Consider the following 21,937-nt stretch of genomic DNA (forward strand, 5'->3'; position numbering starts at 1 on the left):
CGCTACAAATGATCAAGGTAATAACATTTTTATTATTTAAAGGAATTTAATTATTCAGTTATTTGCATTTTTATGCATTTCTAATCTTGTACAAAAAAACCCCTCAAGTGTTTAGATGAAAATTTTGCAGAATGTGCCAATATTTTTATTTGATTAATCATCACAGTAATCAATAGAAAACACATTACTAAAATAATAGCTAAAATAATAGACTGCAAATAATAGGTTGCAGTCCTAAATATGAATAGTCCTTTAAAAAATTGTAACACCCATTGTTAGTTGGCGTAACACTTTATGCGATTAACTAAAACTAATAGAAGATCTGGTTAAAAAAAAATTATATAATGTATTTTCTACTTAGTGAAAACAAGGAAGTTGGAGATTAGGAGTTTGTTGGTGCATCTTTTCAAAGAACCCTCAGTGTGTTAGAAATCTTTATTTGTTTATGCTGCCCGATTCCCAGGATGCTTTTCTGCTCGTCATTTTGTTCTTTAAAGGGACTTTTTTTTTCACTGCATGACAAAAGACTGTGGAGGAGTCGGGAAACCGCAGCCAACTCCTGCTCTCGCTCCTGTTACACTAAATTAGACCCCGATCAACTTTCGCTGGATTGTGCTCTAATTAACAACAGGTCAGGCTTTCACACCCGAGGACAAGAACAAATTCCTGCTTTGTGCAATTCATGCTAAATAATTAAAGTTGACATCCTCTTATTGACCTAGATTTCCAGAAATTTGCTGGTAGTCTACCAAAATTACAGCTATAAACTCCCCTGTGTCTTGTATCTTGGTGGTTGATATATTTATGATAAAATCCCTCCATTAATTAACTTTTTACATACATATTGGCTTTTTCTTGCATTGCTCAAATTGACACAACACCCTTAAGCTTATTCCAATCCTGAAAAAAATTACAAGGCAGGTTTAAACAAATTTGATGAATTTTCCTTGTAACATCCCTCAGGCAGAGTGCGCTGCTTTGCACCTGGTGTGGGAAAGGCAATGAACAATCGCCACTGCGCATCCAGACATATGAAGCCAGACAGTGAGTGGATATGTGAAGTCAGTCTGAAAAAGCAAGCAAACTGGAGTGTGGAAAATGCGATGTGGCACCTGAAAGAGTGGCAGCGGTTAACCATGTGTGCAAAGTTTGACGGCCATTATGGAGCCTCGTGTTTTAAATGCCAAACATGGGAGTCTGACTTTATGGTTGCTAGAAATCCTTAAGAGGGAAATGACATGATTTGAATAAAGAGTGGGGTGACGATCTGTGATATTTTGAGATCCTTTGAATGCTAGATTTGATTGATGGTTGAAAGTTTCTCTGGAATGTATCAGAGCTCAACAGTTTTGGATTTAATAGTTGAATATGTTTTTAGGTTTCTTTGGTGATATTGCAGGTTTGGTTTGAAACACACCGAGTGTTGCCATGACTTTCCAGACTCCAAACCAGCTAAATGTTATCATGCATTCCAAGCAGAGGTGGATCTGTGTACGTATAATCACTGTACAGCAAGTGTTATGTTCATTAAGTCTCATTTGGATATCGGCAAAAATCTTCATACTCCTTGAACATCCTCACATTTTGTCTTCAGTGCATCATTTTGGGATTTTAATGAACCAACATAAAGAAGTGCGTGATTGTGAAGTTTAAGGGCAATTTCATATAATTTTCTATGTTTTCTTTAATGTAAAATTTCTCTTTGATCAGAAGCTGCTAAATTGTTTAAAAGTTTAATGAATACTTTTGCAAGTCTCTATCATCATCTAGCTCAAAGAAAACATTTTACTATATTTTTGTGATGTTATTTTAGGGCTGAAAGGTTGTGAACACCACCTAAAAATCTTCTGCTGCTCATTTATACATTTTGCCGCCATGCATGCACACAGCCTGACCCCTTCCTTCCCTGCCCTCACAGCAGGCTCTGCTAATGAGTTCAAAACTGTTATTTTTGCTAATGGAGTGTTGCTCCAGTTCCATCTGGCGCTTTACCAACTCTGCCCTCCTGCCAGACAAAGAGTTAAAACCCAGCCCCACACCAATGACTTATTTAAAGCATTTCGTCAATAATTCAGGGGGGCTTTCACTCAGGGAGGAGTCCCTGCGGAGCATGCAGAGAGAAGCGACAGAACATAAGAAAAGTTCCTGTTGCAGAAATGAAAAGCCTCTTTGGTATGACCACAGGGCGTACGTAACTGGATCAATGGTTTTTCATTGATGGGTGCTTTCTTTTGCCATTATTCAGTCGATTTCCTCTCACTCTGATCATTGATGTTTGTGTGAACTGAACAAAGAAGTCCTTCATTCATTTATTTCTCTGTCTGATCTGATCTATTCTAGTCACTGACGTAAATTTATATCATTCATAGATCCATAGGGCACATCATATTCAGGCTAAGACGCAGGTACATGTAAAAATGTTAGAATATTGTGGAAATTCAATGTTTTTGTCACTCATTTCAGAAGGTAATACTCAGATAGGTTCATTCATTAAAGAGTGGAACATGCCAACCCTTTATTGTTTGTAATGTTTGAGGATTAAGGCTAACAGATAATGAAAACCTAAAATTTATTCTCAGAAAATTGTAATTTTCTATAATAATTTTAAAAAGGTATTGTTAAAGTATAAATGTCAAGTCATGCGTATTCGTAGAAAATGGAGTGGAAGGAAAAAGTATGATCGGAAACAGAGGTCAAGCTTGACACAATAACCAATTAATCACATAATAAATTAAAATAAGCTTGATAATTTTTATTCTGATTATTAGTCAGGAGTAAGGTGGTTGCAGCTTAACCCTGTTTTACTTGTATGCCATTGTTTGGGAGGCACAGAAAGAACGACAGCGATGTTCCCTGAGTTGCTCATATCTGTCAGATAAATTAGCCGCATGTGCCTCAATCAACTGAGAGGCCTCAGCCTGCACAAGCAGTCAGGCTTGACGAACAGACACACTCAGTCAGCGGCTAATAAGACATATGTTTGGACTTGCAGACGGACGTAGAAATGATTCCATCACAATGAGTCCTGTATAATGTCTCCTGTTCTGGCTTGTGTACAATTGAACAGTGTAATTCACCATGTGGTATCCTGTTTATAGTTGCTCCTAATTAACCCCTGTTGTGCATAGTGTGTAAAATGGTTATCTGGGCGAAGCATATCTTCTCTACAATATGAGAAATGTGTGTGGCTAAATATAAAAGGGCCAATAAGTGTATTGTAAATGCATCTGGAACAAACTTAGAAAGTGTCCTGATCTGGATCAGTTGAAGCACAGAAAACTTAAAATGTTGTGGCCACAAAGAAGTCTCTGAAAGACAAAGACTGCAATGGTCTTACCAGGTCTGCAAAGAGATGGACGTCCTGTGGTGAGGAGAACATTCCTAGATGGATTAGAGACGTGTTTGTTTACTAAGGAGGATGTACTGCTCACAACAGGAGAGGACAATATGGAAAAGCAGCAGCTTCTGCATCAGTAGGGAGACATGAAAGACCTGGAATCAGAACATGCTGGATAGTTCTAGAGAGAGATTAATATCCGGTCTATTTTTGCCAGAGCATTTTAAGTGAAGTATTATATAATATTAGATAAATGCACAGCTGCTAAACCTCTTGAGAGCATTTTATTTACTTTCATTTCAGTATTTGTTTTTCAGAAGCTAAAAATCTTTTTTTTCAACTTCTGTTTTCCAGTTAGTTCCTTATCCCTCTACCGATACCACTACTTATTTATGCGACATAACCTTTGAAAATTAGCTTTTGTTAAAGAACAATTTGAATTTAAACGGTGCAACTAATTACCCAGTGAGTTTCTGCCTGTTAGATTTGGGTTTTTGAAAACTATCACTAAATATTAGCAGTGTTAGTTCTTTATTTGATTCATTCATCTGTGTCAAAATCAAAATAACAATACCTACACATAACATTGCCATTAGTACAATAGTCAAAATTTAAAATGAACTTAAAATTTTAAATGAAAATTTTAAGTTCATTTAAAACTTAGAAATAAAGTTGACTTTTGTGTTTTTGATTAAAACCGTTTTTGAAGCTTTTAATACTGCCCAATCTTTGTTGTTGATTTTTTAAAGGTTCTTTTATGCTGCGCCCTTTATTTACTTAATGTGTTAATATTCTTTAACTTTCTCCTTGTTGGTGTTATAGTACACCTCGAAATGAGGATGAAATGTTTTGTACCAAGTGAAAATGCGTCATCATATGTTTTAAAACTGATGGAAACTCTTTATGTTGTACCCTTAAAGATAATTTTATGGCCATTTCCTGAATGTTGCTCATTTATACAAAATGATGCATTTACCTGAAAAGAAAAGATTTTCCCAAATATGTTCTAATACAAAAATCCAGCTTGTATCGATATTCAACGCATATGTCAATTAGAAAATGTCAAGCCAATTCTAAATATGACAGGCTAAATCTTTTTATACTTTGTATCCATGCTAACACAACCGCGCCGTTGTTCCCTGCTGGTTCTGCTGTAGGCTAAATAAATTAGAAGAAGTCTGTGTCAATTCATTATCGCAAACATCTTTCTCAATTCAGGATGTCCGAGCATCCTTAAAAAGTCATAATTCGCTCATCTAAAATTAAGGCCTTAAATTGTCTTAAATTCACTTTAATAAATGTAAGTTGGCCTTAAGCATGTTAATCACGGTTCTTGATGTTTCTTTTCTCGCTGGACTTTTGTCTCAGGCAAATATTTGAGTTACACCCAAACATCTTAATTTGATCTGTGACTCAAGGTGGTTGAGGCTATCAGAAACTAGCTGCTAATATACATTTGCTGGCTAGTCAGTGAGGTTTTTTGTGTCTGTCATGAAAAGTAAGTGGCAATTTATCACTTGTTGGCTGTATGACTTTTATCTTGGCTACTGACCGTCTTCTATTGCCAACTGTACGATGCTATGTACATTCTTTTCAGAAAAAGATAGACACTAACGGGGTTAAGGATGTAGAGAGCATCACAAAATATGTAATTTGTCTTGATACAAATGATGGTCACAAAGATCTTAAAAAGTCTTACATCTGAGTTGGTGAAATCTGCAGAAACCCTGTTGGTTACTGAACCGGCAAAAATCATTTAGCAAAAATCCAAATCCTGCGTTTTTTCTCTCCATCCTCCTCTCTCTCCTGTACATCCTGAGAGAGATGGGTCACCACCGCTCACCTCATCCTGGTGAGAGTAAACTGGCTGAAGGCAGAGGGAGGAGGCGTGTGTGTGCATGCATTTGTGAGAAAGCCACTCCTCTTCTGAGCTGAACCCAGTCATCACGGCAATAATGAAGCACACACAAGGCTGCTGCATGCCAGAGTGACATACTGTCACCACTCTGGAGGACAAACACAATCACACACATTCATACACACTCACACGAACTGACGCTACACGCTGCCTGCCTCCTCGCACATGCCCACACACACAGTCCTAGAGAGACGTGGAGAAAAGCGGCGAGGACCAGAGGGAGACGAGGATTTTTCCATCTTTTATGGCTTTTGTCGACATGTGACCAACCGGAGGTGATTGTGAGAGGAGACGACGGTCCGGACATTGACACAGACACACACACACACACCTCTCCCCCCTGCAGTCACAGATTCTTGGATTAGTCTGCCTCACTGTAGCGTGTGGGAGTCAGGGAGTGGACCAACATGGGAAACCAAGCAGGGAGACTGGAGGAGACGGAGTCAGGTCGGATTCTTGTGTCTTAAAATTGCTCGTTTGTCTCTCTATGTGTCCGCCTGTTTGCTCATGTAAAGCAGCAGAATACAGCAGGTCTGAGCTAATCTCCTGTCATGTCTGAGTGTTTCGCTGGAAGACAAGTTCTGATTAATAGCATCCTACAGGACGCACACCAACAAAGCAGCGGCGGACCAGTTTCTCTGCGCTTGGAGGAAACGTAGTTTTCCATGCAGTCCTTCTGTTGGTATTTGTGCAAAGCTGACACATTTTGTGTGCGTTGGTGTGTTTCCACATGCAGTAGGTCTGAATACGCACCTGTGTGCCCACTATAGTAGTCTGGGGGAGAGAAAGCGCTGAGTTAGGTTTACTGTAAGCACCAGGGCACCTCACAGGAGGAGATGCTATCATCAGTCTCACATTCACATCCCTCCTCTGCCCCGAGCGCTGAGATCTCCATTTCAAAGTGGCTCTGAACTGCACTCGGCAGCAGCTTTTAGTTTTACCAAGGGACAAAAGCAGCCGAGCTCTTCCGCAGCTTTCTAACCTCTGCTTAGTAGGACAACCTACAACATTTGGTTATTAAACCTTTTTATGTATGTATAAGTTTGTTAAAAAAAAAAAGAGGCTGCATCCATACAGGGATGGATGCAGCAGTTGTTTCAGATGAGAAGGCAACAATTACAAGCTGTTGCTCCAACACATTAACTCCTGGTTTACACTTACAGTGAATGTTTTTACTGCAGCATCTACACAGCAGAACATTTCTGTTAAACTAATTATTTTCTGAGCAAAATGGCTTGCAGCAGAAAAGAAATAAACTACGGTAACAAGAATGTGTGGCTAAAGGTTAAAGTCTGAGTTTTCTGTTATCTTTTTTTTTTTTCCTAAAAAATGTAAATATTTAAACTGTATTTGGTGTGGTGCTTCGTGACTCCTAACCTCCTCCAATATTCTTCAAAATGAAACTGGTGCAAAGCTCACTGATTCAACTAGGTTTAAAATGTAAACCCATGCTCAGTATTTTTATTGAGACACCTTAGTAAATCGGAATAATCTTTGCTTTATATAATAAGAGTAAGCTATAGATCAGGGTTATGTGAGTTTTACCCTCATCTTTGTTTACCATAGTTGACAATAGCATGATTGAAAACAGTACACATTTTTACATTTTGTTTAAAATGTTCAGGGTTTTTTTGTATGGTCCAAACCCCGTTTGTCTGAGAGATTGTTGAGTTTATCTTGGAGGTTGGAGATCGAACAATGACTCTCGAGTAGAGCGCGTTCTACCTGCAAGTCAGAAAACTAGTGGAATTAGCTCATTGTTTTAGCTCTCACTTCTATGTACTGTAGAAATACTGGCTAGTAGCAACATATTTCTCTGCATTTTACAATGTACATCTTACAGTTCACAAATTGTTTTTACACGAGATACAAACGCACCAATAGTTATACTGGCAACTTTCACAACATTTTATGTGTCTGAAAAGCCATATTGGATTCTCACACACCAGTACTAATTACCCATAGACCAATTGATGTTGGTCAATGGCCAATATCAATGTAGAGCAACTCGGCACGTTCCTATTTTCCCAGTTAGAATTCCAACTTGATGGGAAATCTTTGTTTTCCACTCAGAAAATCCAACTTTATTGCACAAAGGTACTGTATTTTCTGCATTCAGGGGGGCATGCTCCTCTTCTTCAGCCCCTATTTCTTGTGGTGTATCTAAAAGTTTAATTTTGGGAACTTTTAATTGAATAGTTCTTCCCCATTGTAACCCCTGTTTAGCTATCTGGATCTATATCTACCTAGATTTAAGAGACAGAAGTTTTTTTTTTGTTTTTTTTTACACCTAATAAAAATAAGTGTCTATCATTGATCTTTGGGTGTTTCTAGGACAAAGTTGTTTAGTTAAACTGCTTGACCTACAGTATATAACCCCAGAAGAGCAGTAAGATTAGCCAGATGCTCTCAATAAGCCATCCAGCTCTATGAAATGTTTTAGGACTGGGAAGTGGAAAAACATTCCTGGTGCTGGAAATAGGAAAGGAAATGTGGAAATATAAGAAACTGACTTGAATTTGATAGAAGGTGTTATCTCAGAATTGGAAGGCGAAGGAATAAGCTGTCTGCAGCCACGATAAGCAGGTTGTTATCTAAACTGTTGTAGCCCCTCTCTTTTCTCTTCTCTTGCACATTAGGAAACGAGCCAAGACCAGAGCTTCGGCCCAGCAGGTTGCCGGGTTTTGATTAATTGTCAGTTCGGTCCTAGAACTCGCTCATGCCCATTTTTGTGCAGAGTAAAAAAAAAAGTTCAACAATATTTGCTTAATAAAGGTTTTGGTCAAAAATGGAAAATCTTAAATGTTTTCTTGCTTCGGATGATTGATGCGAATTCTTCACTCTAATATTTCAGGATGCTGCCAAGCTTTATTCCAAATGGGTCTATGGCCAATATCAATGCAGCAGGTAGTGTTATTGCTTGAAAAACATTCAGAGATTTAATTTCTTGTCTGTTGGTGGGATAATAACATTAAAGCTGCAGAATATAACTTTTGTAAACCATTTTTTTCTTCCTTTTTACATATTTGTTAAAACTGTCACCATTTTGTGATAATCTGTGAAAAATTGAGCTGCTCTGTGATCCTACTAACGTCTGAAGAAATGCACTGCTCCCAGTTAGGATCAACCAATCAGAGCCAGGAGACGGGTCTCAGTACTGTCTATCATGCTGATGTACACGCTGCTCAATGTGCTAATGGCGGAGAAACAAATTGCTGTTTCAGAAAAACAGTTTATCCGCTGTTGTGGGTAGCCATGGTAACTGGCATTCATGGCTGGCTCTGTTGTGGGAAACCAGCTGTGTAGCAGAGAGAAAGGGGGAGGGTTTGAGCAGCGTGTACACAAGATTGATTGACAGAGGAGCTTTATTTTGTTTCTCCTCCCATCCCCAGAGTATTTGTCTCCATTACAACATAGTGACAATATATATAGAAAACAATTTAGCTTTAGATTTTTGTTGTTTTCAAACTTAATAACTTCCAATCATCAAAACATTTTATCTCACCAACTTGACCCGAGTAAATGCAAAAATGTAGTTATAATTTTATTTATGAACAAAAAGGCTATTCTAAACAACCTTGGCCTGGTTTGCCTCCGGTGGGGGCAACAACAGCCGTCACATCTTTATTACAACTGGCAATCAGTGTTTTGCATCAAAATGTGGAGGAATTTTGACCCACTGTTTTTGCCAAATTTATTTTAATTCACCCAGTTTGAGAGTTTTCTGTTTATGAACAGCCTTTTTAAAGTTGATTGGATTTAAGTCAGGACCCTGTCTCAGCCACTCCATATTTTTAGGGATTGTTTCCATTTTTTTAGCCTTTTAAAGGCAGACTTGCTGGTACTTCAGATCATTTCTCTGCTGCATGAATCACATATGCTTGAGCTTAAGGTCACAAACTAAAGGTCATTCGAGATTTTTTGATAGAAAGTAGAATACATGATTCCTACAAAAACCAGCAGCAATGCTGTACTGGGTTATGTCATTTTTTGAAAATGTTCCTCTAGTATTCAAATTCCTGAGCGATACAGTGTTATTGGTTTGTATTCCTAATAATAGCTGTAGTATGAGCAACTACTGGTTTTCTGGCTTTTTATGACGACATACCAAAAAACATCTAAAATTGGGTCTTAGGACTTTCTTATATCCAAGTTTAGAGTTCTGAGGTGAATCAAATACAGCGCTGGAGCCTATATGAATTTCTTATTCGCTTTTTCAGCTGACATTTAGAGGTCAACATTCACTGTCCATGCCTGACAGTGAATGCCTTCTGAGGGTTTCTGCTCCTTTTGGCACTGACGTATTGTAGGTGAGCAGTAGTTCTGCCAGTCAGAGTGGATTTCCAGTGAAGGACACAACACACAAGTGTCATCACACTGCCACATCAGAGGAAAGTGGCCTAGAGCAGGGATTTATCCAACATCTGATGGCCGGGACGCAGTGAGGAAGTTACTCATACTTTCCGTGTCAGTTAGGAGTTGGTACAGTAAATACAGCAGGATTTTCACAGAGCTTTGTGTTTGCAGAGGGAGGTGTGCTCTGTTTGAATGTCCTGTTTGTGTAATGGAGACCATTGCACTGGACATCAAAGTTGATACATTATAGCTCCCTCGTCTCAGCTCATAAAAATCCCTTATTTCATGCTCCGTCAGCCAGGACTGTGATTCCACTTTTAGTGCATACCAAATTCAGCTTATCCTGATGTGGTTTTTATATCTGTCAGCAGCTGGCTGTGGTTCATCTGCAGTTTGGGAATGTGGATGCTGTCTGTTGTTCAGGGCTGGTTTTATCTTGGGAAGAATAACCCAAACAAAGATCAGACCACTAACACTTCAGTACTGATACAGTCTCGTTGACATTTGGTTTGCATTTATTTATCGCATTTTCTGTTGCAGAGGACAAAGACACAGTAAAAAAATTGCCCAGTATTGCATGTTGCCCAGTCACAATGTCTTATAAATAACTCACGAAGATAAGGATTTTTACTGAATCCGTTATTTCTGAAGTGGTTAAACGATCCTCATGCTATTCAATCACAAAGTAATAAAAGTCTCAAAGCATCAGAGGTCAGCACTGTCAAAAAAAGGTGATATTTATGTCTTCTGATCTGTTTATTAACATGCTGCATAACATTATCTCTAGTGAGACTGATTATATTGAAGTAAATTAACGGTTTTGTCTTAAGCTATAATCTGTAGAAGAGAGGTTGTATTATATTAAAATGATATGGTCTTTATTTTGATCTTTTTACGTACTCTTTTTGATTTGTTTCATGTAGCATATTCTATGTCTTATACCATCCTTTTTATGGTCAGACTCAAGCAAATCTAATGTTTCCAAAGACTTAACTAAAGACGCACCAGTCAAATGTTTGGAATCAATTCCCAATCTACAATTTTTGTAAAGCTTTGACCTCACAACCTTGATTTTAGTTGATTCCAGTTTTTCTTTAAGAGCTACATTATTGTAGCCTGGAGAAAACCAGCCCCTTGTACTACAACATTTTGCTTCGTACAGAGGCCCAGGGCTCTCTGCTATGGAGAAACAATTTCTTGTCTTTTCTCCCATTAGCAGCTATTTGTTATTTATATTAGGAGAAAAGGTAGCTTTCCCTGCTCGTGTGAAAGAACTATTGCTATAAAATGCAGTTTTACTATCATTATAAACCAAAAATTAAAATAATTTGAAGTCAACATTTTAACTAGTCTTTAGTATTTTGTTAGCAATTAGCACAGTTAGCATTACTAAAACAACAGTTTGTCTTTGTATTCCTTAGAGAAAGGATCCTTACCTTAACTCCATTTCCAAATGCCTGCCAACCTGCTCCAATCCAGTTTGTTCAATAACAGACAAAAGTTGGAAGCACAATAGGATAAAACAGAGCTTTGCTGTACTCTGTTTAGCCTTCCTATTGTCCAACTGTCTTGCTTTAAAATAGCTTCTCACATGTCTGCACTTTCTGACTTTATGTTAAGCAACTCACCGATACTGAAGTTGCCAACTTCGAGTCTCCACTCAGTAACAGCATCCACATCAAAGACTGTTGTGGCTCTTTGGATTTTAGGTGTCTGACCTTTTACTACACTTTGTCTTAGTATAGGACATGATTGACTTCTTTAAAACCTGCTGGTTATTGAAAGCGCTGGCAAATATAACTGTATAATCAAATAGTGAAAACTCCATATGTATGTCTTATTAAGGGCATGCAAATTTTCCCAGGGGAATATTTTGCATAATTGATTAACATGCCTCTTGTGTGCCAGTAATGGCCTCAAATCAAAAATATGATGGTTGGTGGATACTTATTGTTTCTCAGATGGCTTTATAATGGCTTATAAATTTTTAATTTGATGTAAGCAGCCACTATTGTATAGAGAATCTAATACTTTTTGTTTCAGAATGGCTAACACTGCTGCTACTACAGGTTTGAACTAATGGATTCCAATTCATTATCTTAAAACCCTTATAGTTGTAGCTGATGCAGATTGGCCATGTTTACTGTTTATAAGCGGTACCTTCTCATGAAATTAGGAGGATTTATTGTGTTGTGCTTGAACAGTTAATCTGATTAATTGATTGTTGAAATAAGTGGCCACTAATTTAGTATTTGATTAATCATTAACTGGAGTCTACAGACTCAAAAAAAAACTATACATAGTTTTGGCCTTTTTTTGCATTTAAGATGCAAAAAAATCTTTGACTCTAAATATGTTCTACCCAGAACTCCTCAAGTGGTATTGTCTCTGCTTCACCTGGATGGAACTCTGTTAAAATTTTTTTATTAAAAATAAAAAAATCTCCTAGAAAGCACCTTTTCCCAACTGATTATTAATCGATTAATGTAAAAATTAACCTATTAATCTACAAATGATCAAGCGTACACTAAAGGAAATCTGTTATTGCATTTTGGGCAATACAATGTTTATTTTCTTATCTTAAAAAAAGAATAGCGTGACTAGTCCATTTTAGCAACTCTGTTATGGTACTTACAGGTTTTTGTTTATGGTTTTTATTAATAATGTCTTAATAATGACTAATAATGCTTAGTCATTCTTTATGGTGCCTTCAAATGCAGGGTAGCCATGTTGTTTGGTTTGAACTTCCCAAAGAAATTATCCATCCATTGATTCTGCTTATCTGAAAGAAAGGGGTGACAGGTTGAGGACTGAAACGCAGACATTTGTCACATTCGTCTCTAATGGAGTATCCCGAGGGATTCCCAGGTAAGGAGGAATTTAAAGTCCCTGCAGGAGGTTCTGCAGGGAACAGTGGCTCTTCTTGACCTCCCACTGGATGGTGGCCCTCCTCTCTATAGCTTAACACAGTTAGCTGAGGAAACTCATTTTAAATGATTTTATACGGCATCTTTTATGTTTGAATTTAGGCGACCCATTAAATTGAGAGCTTTGCACTTTGTCTCCAAGTCCTCCTGCTCATTTTTTTTATTTTATTTTTTTATCTTGTAACCAGGTTGCTATGTATTGCAAATTTTTGCTCAGGTCCCTCTTGAAAATGAGATCTAGATCTCAATGGGGTTTACCTGATTAAATTAAGGAATATAAGAGTTCAGGATTGAACTCAAAATTCTTGAACTCATCCACTTGAGGCTCAGACTGACCCCTGAACTGAAGGAAGGAGGCTACCTTTTTGTAGTTGAAACCCAGAATTATTGTGAAGGTAATTCCTTGAAGACACGGACAGAAATGAATCTTCAACAAGATGAAGAATCTAACTTCACCTTAATATTTGACAACGAACACCTCAAACAAGGGTAGATGGCCTTCAGTAGAGGGAATCGGCTAGACTTCTTGCTAGGAGTTGGGTATGCAGCTCTTTTGGGGATATAGAGCCTGGAAGGCGTAGGAAAAAAAGTTTACAATAGTTAATATTTACCTTGTGTGAATAAGATCTTTTTGTATTCATAAATCGCCTTCGATGTGGTGAAATAGCTTCTTATAAACTTTGATGTGACGGGGGTTTTATGTTGTAATACAAAGTCTTTTGATGTTTCTAACAGCGGAAATTTTTTAATGTTCTAGTCAACAAAGAGATTTTTATGTCCTAACAGTAATAGCTGAATAGTTTTTAGTGGCACTCTGGACCAAGTGGACTTATCTCTGCTCAGTCACTGTTGCGGTCAGGCAGGCTCAGCTCTGTCTGCAGTCCTTTCTTTTGTGTAAGAGGACAGGAATGCCTGAGTGTCCTGGTAGTTTACCGATGGGCGCCGATTTCATTCCCTGTAACTTTGACTACAGGAAGGCCATGGACACAGACTATGGTTTTTCCCCTATGTTCTCATCTGAATTACAAAAAAGTTCCCATTACACTTCCACACACCTAGAGAGGAAGACATGGGAGCGGCGGAGCACGTTTCCTCTACAGCGTGTGTTTGTTTTCACGATGCCAGTGCGTCATTACAGATGCCAACTTGTGACACTGTGACCACCTGCAGTCATTAATTCATCATGACTCCAACCGTCGCCCTCCCTTCTGTAAAGTGAAGTCTCTCCACACTTTGCTCACAATGCACCCTGTCACCTTTTGACTGGCTGGCATGCTGGCCCCAGCTATCCGGCTGGTGCTGGACGCTTTCCAGACAAAAGGTTCTTGGTGTGATTTGAAAGCTCATTTCCATTAGGAAGAATGAAGCCTGTACAGTTCAGTGCTGTGACTGAGGATATGACCTTTTATTAAATAAACAAATGCATTTGGGTTACTGGAAGTTGGCCTTTAAACGTTAAGGAAATTATTTAATGTATGGAGTGTATGCTACTCTATTCAAGCTGCTGTAAATCTGTTTTTGTTGTTAATTTTGTGCTGGCATCAGTAAAAGCTGCTGGTTTCAGACAGCACAAGTTTATTTGTTGCTAGAGGAGCGCTACTCCTCTGTGAGCCATGTTGCGACCCAGATTTACTGCCTCGTTGGAGGAGTTACTGAGCCGAGTCATACATAAAAGACTTCACTACGCTAAACTAATGGTTGTCTGCGTTAGTATTTCATAGCCTGGCACCAGAAGGAGAAATATGTCTTTTGCAGAGCTTAAGAATATCATGGTCTTGTTCTTTATTTGGTTCACGATCTAAATTAATTGTTTAGGTATGAGCAAGTATGTTATGTTAGTTTGTGATAACCTTAAAGTACCACATTTTCAAAAATGTGTTGCGTGATGTAACAGATTTTATTTCAAACAGAAAAGCGCCATGCATTCCTCATGTTTGCAGACTTGTAGAGCAATACCATATATTAACTGTTACAGTTAGACTGGTATCTGTCATGTTTACTATAATTTTAATTTTGATAAATAGAACTATAGTTGAGTCAAGACCAAAAGCAGAGAATGCCAAGACGCTGAGGGAGACCAGACTTACTCCATGAGCCAATGAGAGACCATTTTCAAGACCATTGCTGAAACAATAATCATATAGTTGTTGCTGCCAATGTAAAATAACATGTCAGCAAGCTTGGTTAGCGAACTAGCCTACAACAAATTAGCTATTTCAGAGCATATACATCCAGCTAAACGTTAACTGCTGGCAGAGTAACTGGAGGTGGAAGAGTAAAATTGTTGGTGAGATTGAGACAAAACTAAGACTGAATATGTAGTCTCAACACTAGTCTTCAGGCCAAGACCGAAAAGCTGATTTTTGTCATTAGTTAATTGGTTGGTTTATCTTTTAACTAGCCTGCAATCAGCTGTTTAATATGCATGCAGCTGCTGTCTTACTGTTTAAAACTGCATTACCAGAGGAGTGATGGTGTTGATCCTCTAGTGTCCATACATTGACTGCCCATAATTTTCAAACTTGTTAGTATTTCCAAAATGACTATTTTGTGAAAATATAGGATTCTCTTTTAGCTATCTAACGAGTGGTAGCAAAAGGCAAGGGAGGTGCAGAAAAGTTTTAGCAGTTTCAAACCCAGGCACTTTTAGAACTCCATTATAGGTGACCATTACCACTAAAAGAAATTAACACGTACAAATGATGCAATGGAAATTTCTTTACTACACTTTTATCTAAAACATTAGTATACTTTAATGCCGTTAACCGGCCGACGCTTAATGGTCTTTCACAAGTACAGTTTTGCTTGAATAAATTACTAAAATTGTAATTATAATTTTTTTTCTTAATCAGGAGAGAATGTAGAATAATGTTTTGGACCTTGTTCACTTAGGTTTTTATTACCTAAGTGAACAAGGTAATAAAAATCTATAGTCTGGTCATACTCTCCTGGGAGTCTTTCAAAGATGGCCCCAGACCAGCTCCAATGGAGCAATTGGAGGTTAATTGTCTCTTTCACTGCCGTCTTTGCTGTACTGTCCTTACAGCTTTTTATCTCTTACTTTCTCCTTTCTTTAATCCACCATAACCATGTTTTATGTCCTCTTTTTTTCTTTGTTTACGTAAAATCTAACCTCAACTCTTTCTGCTTTCTAATGTGGTTATTTGTTGCAGGGTTTATATAAAAATAATACAAAATTATCCAGCTTTTTGAAAACAACTGCAGAACTTGAGCAGCATGTATTTAGTTTGTTTTTGTTTTTTTGTCTGAAGAAAATTTAAGAGAAACATTGGTGACATTACTTTGTGCACATGATCAGCTGTGGTGATGTCAGGTTATAAAGGTTTGTGATCTAATAATCAGTGACTTTAAGCTTCAGATGGTGTAGGGTCTTTAAAAGAAATGGAAAAAAGGATGTTTACCGACCAGGATTTTTGAGTAGATGTTCTGCCTGTTTTTTGTAAAGCTTTGACCTGCAGTGCTGATGTCAGATTTGTAACTATAATTGATGAGTGTAACAAATGTGTATGGGGGAGTGACTACTTTATTCCCTCATCAAAAATATTTGTGGAGTGTTGCTTAGATTCTTGTATGCATGTCTCTTGTACTCAGCTCCTTCAGACTAGCCAGCAACAATTAGCAAACACCTGGTGGAAATGCATGAGCTCATCATATGAGGCCGTGAAACATTAAACGCTTGATAGAAGAACGTTGTTGTGATGACGTGCTGAAGGCAGTGTTGTAAACAGAAGCTTCTTAAAGAGACATGGGCTCAATTCAAGGTGTTTGCATTTCTTTTAAGTCATGTTTGACGTATAAGACATTTTTATAACGACTGAAGGTAACATAGTTACTTAATTGTGCTTTAAAATAGGACTATTTATGTTGAAAACACATAATACTGCCTCTGTCATTTGGGAACCTAATGACAGCCATGAAAACCGTCTGAGGTGGGGATGAACTGTTGTGTCGTATCTCCTTTGACTTCCTCCAGTGCACAGTAAAGAGTAATTTATATCACTGTGATGATTTAGCTTTTACGTCTTCTAGAAGAGTACATAATTTAGCAGCGCACATTGGCCTCATTCTGCCACTCAGGATTTTTTTCTCCCAGTGAATTTCAGACATAAGTGACTGTGGATGTTTAATGGCAGCCATAGGATCTTTAAAGTTTCCCCTGTGACGTAGCTGCTTCATCCGGATGGCATGCTGTTCAGCCTCCTACATAAATCTGTTTGTTTTCTTAAGATGGATAGATATATTTACATATTTGTAATGCTTAAAATTAATTAATATGAAGCCCCTCAGTCTGCAGCCACAGCCTCTTACTAGAGGAATGCTAAACAGCTCTCTGCCCCAGAAATGTGCCACGGTTGGCAGTTCTTGCTTTCTCAGTAAGAGGATGCTCTGCAATGTGTCTATCAGTGACGGACTATTCCACTGGGGGATAGGATTTTCACTCCAAACTGGGCCATTTGTTCGGGGATTGTGCGTGTGTGTATTGTGTTTACTGAAAGTGTGTTACCGTGTTGATCAGGAAGATGCGCTGTCTATCTCCTGACACAGCCTGTCTGTCTGTCTGCCTCTCGCTTTGTGGGTTTGATGATGATGCGGGAATGTGATACACGCACACTGCTATCTTTGTCCGCTCACTGCTTTAGCTGCTTTGTGCCTCAATGCTCCACGTGCACAGCGACCGCTGTCATCCTTTGAAACAAGCGCTTCTCTTGTGTCTGTGCTGCTGTTTGCTGATGGTCCTAAAACAAACAATACAGTATTTTCAGGCAACATCCAGCTCATGCCAAGCGTCAGTAAATACTCTATATTTCAGAGGGCTCTGGAAAAGGTTTCATCCCTGTGACCCACATTGATGCTTTTTGAAATGCCAAAGTTGAGCTCTTCTACAGTCATGAATGACAGCAACACACACAACCAGGCAGATGTGATGCTGTCTGAATGGAGAACAATCTGTGACTGGGCCACAGTGATCCTAGTGCTGATTAATGCAACTATGAATGTGACAAACTCTCTATTCATAACTCCTGCATAGCTGAATGCTGATACTAATAATCTTTTGTTTTCAGTGTCAGAACGTTCTTGAAAGTTCCCAAAACCTCATTTAAGAACAGTGGCAGATTATCTTAAGGAGATCATGAATCATTTATGAAACAGAGAAGAAAAAGAAATCACACATGTATCTGATTTTTTGCATTTAGTAACATTCTAGATATTTCAGATTACATTTTGGAAAAAAAAAACTAATTACACAAAATGTCACAATATTCCTCTGTTTTTGGATGATTTGAAGGTTTTCTTATTTTCATCCAAAAACAGATCAGTCAATTTTTATCTGCAGACAAGATTAAAAAAAATAAAACAACATGAGATATTAATATACATTATTATATATTAATAAACAAAGTCAGCATAACAAAGATGAAGAAATAAAATGACAGTGGGTGAGTTATTAATAAAACACAACTGTGTTGTGAGAAAAAAACCAAAGAAAATGTAATTTTATGTATATACAGTATATACTGTATATACTGTGTGTATATATATATATATATATATATATATATATATATATATATATATATATATATATATATATATAAACCACAATGCAAATATAAAAATAATATAATCAAATAATGAAATTCGTGTCAACGTTTTTAAAAACTAAAATATAGATTATAAGACATAAAAAAATAAAGAATTCATATTTGTAACTTTTAACTAAATAGTCAAACTGAATAGATTTGGAATACAGATATATTTTTTTTGCATAGTTAAAAATTGTTACTCTTACACAGTAGATTTTGCAGATTTTTTTCCCCATTTGTACTGTTACAGCATATCTTATGTGTATTATTATATTATTCTACTTATGATTATGACACCCAACAATATTTTTCTCTTTGTGCCCATCACCACACATTACAATCAAAAAGTGATTTCTTCCATAATATCAGTATGTGGATGGGTCGTTTTTCTCCATCTTAATCCAGAAAATTTACTAAAGTTTCAGATCAGCTCTCAACTTGTGACTGATTTGCAGTTTACAAAATTAGAATGATATAAAATTATTGGTCTTACAAGGCTCCAAACATCCTTCGAGCCTAAATAAATCTGTACTTATTAGACATGCAACAAATAACTAAACCAGGACTTCGTGATATTGGAAAATACTGCAATGATAAAATATGTATTTATATGCCTAGTTTCTGGTTCCCTCACCATAAATCTGTGACAATTATGATTTTGGTTAATGTCATTAGTGTCCAGTGTGAACATCTGCTGCTGTGAAATTTTGTCCAAGTTGCTAAGTTGCAAGTTGATAAAACTTGGGAAATATTGGCCCACAGCTATATCACTCCAAACACCCCTTTTGTATATGAATATTGCACATATTTCATACAGTGACATGACAATATATTTGTGATATATTGTGCACCCATTAACTAAACTAGCAAAAAGAAGTAAACTGCAAACAAAGACAACTTTTAGTTTGCATGCAGCTCTAAAACAACTTCTCTAAAAACCTGAGATGAACAGAAACTGTTGTCTCATTTAAAGGAGGTTTTGCAGAAAAGGTCAAAGTTTATCACTTCTTTTGTTTTTAATTCACATTTGTCTTTTCTTGTCATATTTGAATTTGACGTTTTTCTTTCAATGTGTTTCATATCTTGAGTGTAATTTATCTTAACCTGCTTTTTCTTTTTCTTGAAACTGCTTTCAATTGCCTTGTGCATGATGTACAAATAAACATTCCTATTTTACACAATTGCTATTTAAACTGCACATTATGGACTTGATTAAACGCTTCATATTTTTGATTTTGTGTTGCAGGTGTGCAGACGACCAAGAAGTCTGGAATTCCTGCTCCGAGAGAAATCTCCTCCTCTATAACAAGAGATCGGGTTTCCCTTAGAGATCAGCTGAGGAGTTCCTCTACTAAGAGAATCGTTACCAGTTCCAGCACCTCCAGCCTCTCCACCCTGGCAAAGCAGACGCGTAGCTCGACTAAGACCCGTGCGGATGCGGAGAGCCAGGAAAGGGGCCTGCTTGAGAGCCAGGTAAAGGAGCTTCTCGCTGAAGCTAAGGCGAAGGACTTGGAGATCGACAATCTAAGGACAGAGCTGCAGCGCTGCAAGAGTAAAACCTCCGCTACTTCGTCCTTGCCTTCTACCAGCTCGGTTTCAGACCAAGCGCACGCTGCTGATGATGAGCAGGGGCAGGTGGCTGAAGCCCTTGTCCTGGTTGGGGAGCTGAGGGAGAAGAACGGGAGGTTCCAGAGAGAGCTAGCAGCACTACGAGAAGAGAACCAAACATTGAAGGAAAAGCTGATTTGCTTGGAAGCTTCTCCTCTTTCCAATAAAAAGACAAGCTCGTCCATTACCTTGGTGAATGGCGTCCCTCCAGACCCTTCAGCTTCCCAAAAGGACAAACTCGTCCCCACTGCCAGCCCACTCAAAACCTCCGTCTCCTCCAGCTCCGACATTACCAAGGATTCGCCATCGCCAGACTCCTCGGAGTTCGAGAAGCTCCCATCTCGCTCTGAATCGGGCAGCAGCGTTGTCAGCGGCGATGACATAACGGCGAACAAGTCAGGGGGTCAGGATGTGTCAGTGCAGAGACTAACAGAGCAGATCCACAAGATGGAGGAGAGCCATCACAGCACAGCAGAGGAGCTGCAGGCGACACTGCAGGAACTGGCCGACCAGCAGCAGATGGTGCAGGAGCTAACCACTGAGAACGAGCGCCTGGCGGAGGAAAAGCGCCTTCTGCAGACGTCACTTCAGCAGCAGAGAGAACGTCTGGAAGTGATGGCTCAGAAGAACGAGACGCTTGCTGTCAGAGTCCAGGAGCAGGCTCAGGCTCAGGCCCAGAGGGAGCAGGAGCTGGGGAGCCAAAGGCCGAGGCTGGCCGAGTTGGAGCAGAGGTACGCTGAGTTGGTGGAGAGCTCTCGATTCGAACGGGAAAAACTAGTGGACATCCAGCAGCAGTTGACTGGCAGCTTGAGGGCTCTGGAAGAAGAACACCAAGAGGCTCAGGGTCAAGTCTGCTGCCTTAAGGAGGAGCTGGACAGGCTGCAGGCCCAGCTGAACAAGGAAGTGGAAAGCAGCAGTCAGGTATCGCAAGCTGCCGAGGAACACAAAGCCACGGCAGAGTGTCTCAGACTGGAGAACAGTAGGCTCAAGGCGCAGGTGGACATAGAGAGGCAGAAGGTCGGTGAGCTGAAAGCCATGCAGAGCGCCAGTGACAGCACCGAGCTTCAGAACATGCTGAAGACGGCCCACTCTGAGAGGGACAAGCTGGAGATGGAGCTGACCGAGCTGAGACAGGAGCTGCTGAAGGCCCAGGCTGAGACTGAGCATGTGCGAGGCACAGTGTCAAAGGTACGGAGGGAGACGTTTACACACCGACTTAGGTTGGATTTGTTTTTTCAAGGATTCAGCATTTAATTACTGTAATAGACGGATAGACACGCATGCACTTTATTGATCCCACTATGAGAAAATTCATGATGTGTCTCAGCAGCAAAGAACGAAATTGCACATTGCAATAAACAACTCACAATAAAACACTATCTAAAATATAAAATACCTAAATGTGTTTGTATTAATCTTATGCTTTTTGGTTAAATATGTTTGGATCCTTAGTAAGACATTTTTAATCATTGAAGCTGTAGCTGTGGTTGGTACCTTTTTGTTTATTATTGATAAGCCACCATGTTTGTCATGGGGCCACAGAGTCCAGCAGCTCTATGTCTGAATAGACCAGAGGTTGGTAGAATAACCTCCATCAAGTCTCAGTGAGTAACCAGTAGTGGTCTGATTTATTTTTGAGCTTATGTGATCAGATAGACTAAAATATAAGATGTAGTATATAAAATTGTTTTAAACGTAAATTTTTTCTAAAAGTTATTCAAGTAAATGTAGGAGTGAACGTTTCTTGATCACATTCATCACAACAGTGATGTTTCTGTTTTTACCTTATATGGAAGATGTGAAACATATTTCCACATTGTCTCCAAATTTATTCTGGATCTACAGTATCTATCCTAATCATTTCTTCATCAATAAACAGAGTGAATTGTCATTGCTGGCAGCTCTGATTGTTTACATAATAATTGATGAACGATCATAATTTTGACATTTTTTGGTGCAGTAGAAAGTTTACATGTACTCACTCGGCGTATCTAAAGAATGGTATGCTAATCTCTGGTCTGGTTTCCAAAACTATGCTTGACAGATACTACACAGTGCTCTTTATTTAACATAGGTCAACCAAACATGCTACTTGGCATCATAACCACATAATTCAATCTTTAACTAGATCTGGGAGAAAAGTCACTCTAGAAAAATAATGGTTCTAGTATAATGAAAACCTTAA

General features: G+C 38.5%; 1 protein-coding gene across 3 annotated transcripts in view; it reads left to right on the forward strand.

Annotated features, from left to right (window-relative positions):
- Positions 1–21,937, forward strand: part of specc1 (sperm antigen with calponin homology and coiled-coil domains 1) — a 91,142-nt gene that overhangs the window by 22,605 nt on the left and 46,600 nt on the right. For 2 of the 3 annotated variants that reach the window (XM_023342326.1, XM_023342327.1), the window contains exon 4: positions 19,391–20,940. In XM_023342326.1, coding sequence (XP_023198094.1) covers positions 19,391–20,940 — 1,550 coding nt within the window. Of the gene's footprint in view, positions 1–5,337; positions 5,703–19,390; positions 20,941–21,937 lie in introns of those variants that run through there. The other variant, XM_023342329.1, reaches the window with a different exon arrangement.

Source organism: Xiphophorus maculatus, chromosome 11, assembly GCF_002775205.1.
Source record: "Xiphophorus maculatus strain JP 163 A chromosome 11, X_maculatus-5.0-male, whole genome shotgun sequence".
NCBI classification, from domain to species: Eukaryota; Metazoa; Chordata; class Actinopteri; order Cyprinodontiformes; family Poeciliidae; genus Xiphophorus; species Xiphophorus maculatus.